Source organism: Cebus imitator, unplaced genomic scaffold (assembly GCF_001604975.1).
Source record: "Cebus imitator isolate Cc_AM_T3 unplaced genomic scaffold, Cebus_imitator-1.0 Scaffold824, whole genome shotgun sequence".
Classification (NCBI taxonomy): Eukaryota; Metazoa; Chordata; class Mammalia; order Primates; family Cebidae; genus Cebus; species Cebus imitator.
Window position 1 is genome coordinate 85,467 of NW_016108139.1, and position 6,454 is coordinate 91,920.

At 37.9% G+C, this 6,454-nt stretch overlaps 1 protein-coding gene across 6 annotated transcripts in view; it reads left to right on the forward strand.

Annotated features, from left to right (window-relative positions):
- Positions 1-6,454, forward strand: part of LOC108297642 (transmembrane protein KIAA1109) — a 147,235-nt gene that overhangs the window by 78,360 nt on the left and 62,421 nt on the right. For all 6 annotated transcript variants that reach the window (XM_017520307.2, XM_037735487.1, XM_037735486.1 and 3 more), the window contains one exon: positions 1,202-1,307. In XM_017520307.2, the coding sequence (XP_017375796.1) occupies positions 1,202-1,307 (106 nt within the window). The remainder of the gene's footprint in view (positions 1-1,201; positions 1,308-6,454) is intronic.

The following is a 6,454-nucleotide window of genomic DNA, read 5'->3' on the forward strand; positions in this document are numbered from 1 at the left end:
TGTAGAGTGTACAAAAAAAAAAAAAAAAATAGTGTTCAGTTCTAACAAGTCAAAGATTTACTTAAAATATTTTAAAGTATATTCCACTTGTGCTTTCTACTCTGAAAACTAAAAGCCCCAGGCTCTGGTTTAGTAATACTATTATTAATGTTCCATTTAAAAGAAAATACACATACAGTGTACTGTATAATTCCTTGCTAATACTAGGTATTAGAAAGGTATAAGTTTGTAATGAGGCAGAACACAATCCCAAATTTAGTACAAAATGTATTTAATTTTAACCATTTCAGAGAATCTAAAATTGCACCCCTCTTAGAGTTGCCTATTTTACTATGGCCTGAAATAAACACATCTGAAAATAGTACAAGAAATTTAATGCCTTGTACTAATCATAGGGCATTAATATTAAACCTTAATTGGGTATCTCTGGTGATTTGCTAACTCACTCAAATGTAAGCCTGAGACCCAGAATTTTGTTGATTTTTATTCATAGCTGTATCCTTATCACCTAACATGGTACATAAAGTAGATGATCATTAAACATATATTTGATTAAATAAGTCTACTTTTGGCTGGGCACAGTGGCTCACACCTGTAATCCCAGCACTTTGGGAGGCCAGGGCCGGCGGATCACTTGAGACCAGGAGTTTGAGACCAGCCTGGCCAACATGGTGATAGTGGTGGGTGCCTGTAGTTCCAGCTACTCAAGAGGCTGAGCACGAGAATCACTTGAACCTGGGAGGTAAAGATTACAGTGAGCTGAGACAGCACCACTGCACTCCAGCCTGTGTGACAGACCAGGACTCTGTCTCAAAAAATAAACGAATAAATAAATAAATCTATTTTTACTAAACTTGCCTATGATTCTAAGGCCAGAAGAGTGATCATTAAAAATAAATTTTACTCTAGGAGAAAATTTAATTTCAAAATTAACAAGTTAAATGTGTAACTTTCATTTGCTCCCCAGACATTATTAAACTACTGTTACTAAAGAACAAAAACCATTTTGGGTGTGGCTCATAACAGTGTCTGGCCAGTAATGTATTAAGAACTCTGAATATTTTTAACTTTTCTTCAATATATTGATTTCAAATCATATATAGATAATTATCTCTTTTTCTTCAGTTTTGGATGATTTATGTAAGAAAAAAGTGTAAAGCTAATATAATCAGTATTAATCTAATATGATTTTGTCTGGCAGGTTGGTTCCTTTGAACATAATCTTACAACTGATCTTCTAAACCACTTGGTATTTGTACAGAAAGTGTTTATGAAGGAAGTTAATGAAGTAATACAAAAAGTTTCTGGTAAGATGATCTAGTACCTTATAGCATAACTGTAGGTTTTTATTCTCATTGACTGTGTGATGTCCCGTGTGTCTGTGGTATAAGTATTGATCATAGCATTTAGATATAATTGCCAAATAACTCCTAAGAAACTATGCATTCCTTTTCTGGTTTTTCCATCTACAGTCTTTGCTTATCATTTTTGTCATGTGCAATGTATACATTTAAGATTCATAAACTTTAGAAAGCTCCTTTATATTTCACCCTCAAAAAAGAAAAGCTTACAGTATGTCTATTAACCAAATTAATCATACTCATTTGGGAACAACAATTAGCTAACTACTAAGATTTCAACCTTTCATCTATACCAGGTGATGGCTATTTGCTGGCTGTATGGTAAATTGTCTGTAGAAACCCTTGTTATATTTTTGCTATGCCTCAAGAATGGCTTACAGTTGGGCTTAGTCATTGCTGTACATTTTTCACAAGATAAAGTGTTAAGAGGAATTGGGCTGAAAAGTTGACTCTGTATAACAGTTCTTCATGCTGAGTATTTTCAGTATGAATGTTACCATGTTAAAAGAATATTTAAGCCACAATCATAAATTGGCATCAAAAAGAGTTTTCCTTTATGCTCATGGATTAATTCATTCATGTAACAAATTTATTATGTATCCAGGTATTCAATTACAATTTTGATGAGTGCTGTAAATGACAAGAACAGGGTGTTATGAGTTTGTATCGTAGGAGAAGCTAATCTAAAGAATCAGAAAAGGCTTCTCAAAAGAATTCATATCGCAAATCTTAAGAATAAAGTCTAGTTTGGCAAGAACGGAGAGGTAGAGAGGATACAGGCAGAACATATGTACCAGTATTTGATAAAGCTGTGAAGGAGGACAGTGCACCTTGGATGCAGGAACTAAATTATGTAGCAGCTGTGTGAAAAACAGGTGTCCTTGATTCTCCTGGGCTGGTTCTGGTTGCATTTGAGGTTAATGATCATACTGAAGAAGCCCAGTAGAGCTGTAGAATTTTACAAGTTAAGTCTTAAAAGATGAAATCATTGGTAGCCATGGAGTTTTTCTGAAAATGGTTGAAGAGATAAATATATAATAAAAGGAAGAGATAAATATATAGTAAAATTCCTCTCTGCCACTGGGGAAGCCTTAACTTGGGGAGCATACACAAGTTTTGATGTGGCCTATTTACCTGGTTAAAATCATATTATGACATTTTTTTTCTGATAGGAATGTTGTTAAGAATATATAAAGCTGGTAAACTTAAAGAGTTCTAAAAAATATTTTCAAGATGCTTTTATTACTGAAAAAATATATAATTAAAAAATAGACTCTTGCATGAACTACTCTTGTATTTCTTATGGTAAAAAACAAGTGTTTTAGAGTTCCTAGTATCAGACTGTCAGTTGGTAAGCCTCTCTTAAGGTAGTTTTGATTAAAGAGAAAGCCTTTTCTTAACCTTTAGCTTATAGTCAGGAGATATACAAGTATATCTCAAGGTCTATGAAGAATAAGATGGAGAAAGAGGATTGAAAATTAATATTGGTAACCATGAAGACTTGCTATTCACTCTTAGAGAATCAGATGATAGTGCCAAAGGAGTGGCTAGATTTGCTCCCTGAACCATTTCTTTCTGACTTTAGTGACAGCCATGAACCTTGAGAAAATAGCTAAAGTGTAAATCACATAGGATTTACCTGGCCACAGAGCCTGGTGGAGCATAGGTATTCTGTTATTCTATCAAGGCCAAAGAACATAACAGAATATTGAGAGGGATTACTTTGAACCCTTGTAGCTCTAATTTCTCAGTACTCTGATCTCTGTATTGCTTCCTCCCTCTCCCATAATCTTTAGTTGTTTTCCTTATTTTTTCTTGTATTCTTCTTCATGATTTTCCATCATGTTACATTTAGTGTTAGGACATTTTTTATTATGTAGGAAGACTAATGTTCATAACAGTCATCAAGTTTGTTAGGAAAATACTTTTTTGGAAAAATTGATTACCTTATTTGTCCATGAAGGACTTTTAGGAATGCTTGGGTTTCAGAAAGATGTAAGTGAGCACTGACTGATCAAGTAAATAGAAAAGACCTATTTCTGAGTGTATACGACCATCTTAGAAGCATATAAGGAAATTACCTTCTTAGAATTGGGCAAGATATATATTCAGTTGATAAAGACATTAAAAAAAAAAACTGTGGAATTAATGCGACTAACATAATAGTGTCTGATGGTTCCATAAACTATAATTATTGTGCATTATGTTTTGTAAGTGTTTGAGCTTTTACTTTGAAATTTTAAACTTTTCTTTCTGAAACTAGATAAAAGGTATTCAAGGTAGTGATAGACAAACACAAAACAAATAGTCCTTTAAGGTATGCTCATTCATCAACAGTTTTATCTTCAGAGATGGATTATCAAATGAATAGACACTAAGCCATTATTTTCATTTTGTAAAACAATTTGACTATAAGAAAAATTAGATAGATGTGAATCTTCACAAAGCTCTAGATATTTAGAGTATTAATATTACAATACACAAAGTGAAATTATGCTAAACAATGTAAAAATCTAAGATTATTTCAGATATGTTAAAACATTTATTTGTTTAGCAAAATGATTTAAGAGAATATGAAAAAGTGAAAGACTTACATTTAGACTATAAGAAGAAAATAGTGTGTTAAGGAAGTGTACTGTTAGGTAATATAACATGAAGATTTTACTCAACTTAGGTAAGTGAAAATTGAAAAAGAATCTGCTTTTAACCAAATGAAAAGGATAACAAAAAAGCAAGAATATTAAGAAAATGGAAATTGATGAGATATTTGCCATTATATGAGAATAACTAGAGAAATAATAAGCCTGTCCAACCAACTTGTATATAAATCTACAGGTCCAAATTAGACACATCCAAGTTATCTGAAAGAACTAATGGAGGATCTCTTGGTACCTCTGAGAATATACTTCAGTAAATCATGGAAATCAGGAGAGGTACCCAAACACACGAAAATTGTGGTACCTAACTTAAGGGTAGGAAAGAAGCCTAAAGAAACTAATACCCCAAAGGCTAATCCAAAGAATATACCTGATGTTTTCTACTTAGTATAGTCTCCCTTAGGAAATGAACTCTTTAATAACGCTTCTTAAACATAGTCTTTGTTAAGTCATGCTAATACTTTTCAAAAAAATATCAGGCTAGCTATAATTTCAAAATAGCTTAAGCAAGTTGATAGCTTAATCAAGTATACTGGATATGATGCACTTAAACTTACATATTTATGCTGTAATATGAAGTAAAACTTGATTGACACAAAAGTAGGATGGTGGACCAAGATGGCTGATTAGAAGCAGCTGTGGTCCACAACGCTCACACAGAAGAGTGGAAGAATGAAAATGGTGAGTTAATTCTGCACTTTCAACTGACGTATTCAGTTTCTTGCATTGGGAATGACTTGCATTGGTACGGATTAGGCGGACCGCTCCACCCATGGAGGTTGAGGAAAAGCAGGATAGGGCGATGGCCTACCCAGGAGCAGCACAGAGCCAGGGAGCCCCACCCACAGGCAAGGGAGGCTGTGAGTGATTGTGTGACCCCTCCCAGGAAACCAGGCTTTTCCCACAAATCTTTGTGGTCCAAGGATCAGGTGATTCCCCTCATGAGTCCACACCACCAGGGCCTTCGTTTGGAAGCACAGAGTTGTGCAAGTCTCGGTGAAGCAGCCATTCACCACACAGAGACACAGGAGTTTTGCATACTTCAGCCCTGGGAATTCCAGCAAGGCAGGAAATGCATCCACGAATTCCCCTAGGAAGGAGGCTGAATCCAGGGAGCCAAGCAGTGTCATTTTACAGGCCCCATTCCCAAGGCAACTCATAAGTTAAGAACCACTGGCCTGGAATTCCAGCTGGCCAGCAGCAGAAGGCTGAAGACTGCCTGAGACAGACTAAGTTTCCAAGGTGAGGGAGAGCCGCCATCTCTCCAGTTCGAGGCAGCAGTTCTAGTCTGCCTGCTCCAGGGACTCTGGGCTGTCCTGACTGGGAGGAGCTCCCCACCACACAGCTGCTATGCCAGATTGTGGTCAGATTAGTTCTTTAAGTGGGACTCTGGTCCATCCCTCCTCACTGGGCAGGGCCTCCCTGCAGGAATTTCTGCAACTCCAGCCAGGGCTATACAGGCCGAACTCAAAGAACTCTGATCTCTCCCTGGGACAGAGCCCCTAGGGGGCAGGGCAGCTGCCATCTCTGCAGTTAAGCTGACTTAGCCTTTTCAGCCTGCTGGCTCTGCAGAGTCCCAGTGGTCTAGATGAGGGGAGTTTCTCCCAGGGCAGCACTCCTGCTCTTCCAAGGGGCAGCCAGACTGCTTATTTAAGCAGGTCCTTGACCCTGTTCTGCCCGACTGGATGGACCTCCCAACAGAGGTCTCCAGACACCTCTTGTAGGAGTGTTCGGTCAAGCATTAGCTCAGTGCCCCTCTGGGGCAAAAGCCCCAGAGGAAGGAGCCAGCTGCCATCTTTGCTGTTTCACAGCCTTCACTGATACCTCCAGGTACAGAAGGAAGTGAGAACACTAGAGTCTGGAGTGGACCCCCAGCAAACTGCAGCAGCCCTACGGAAGAGTGGCCCCACTGTTAAAAGAAAAACAGAAAACAACAACAACATCAACCAAAAAGCCCCACAAATCTCCCCTTTCAGAGGTCAGCAGCCTTAACAACTGAAGGTAAATAAGCCTACAAAGATGAGAACAAAATCAATCCAAAAATGCTGAAAACTGAAAAAGCCAGAGTGCCTGTTCTCTTCTAGATGACCGCAACACCTCTCCAGCAAGGGCACAGGACTGGGCTTGGGCTGAGATGGCTGAACTGGCAGAAGTAGGCTTCAGAAGGTGGGTAATAAAAACTTCACTGAGCTAAAGGCGCATATTCTAACCCAATGGAAAGAAGCTAAGAATCATGGCAAAATATACAGGATTGGATAAGCACAATAGCCAGTTTAGAGAAGAACATAACTGACCTGATGGAGTTGAAAAACACAACAGGACTGGTCAACATGGTGAAACCCCGTCTCTACTAAAAATACAAAAAATTAGCTGGGCATGGTGGTGCGTGCCTGTAATCCCAGCTACTCAGGAGGCTGAGGCAGGAGAATTGCCTGA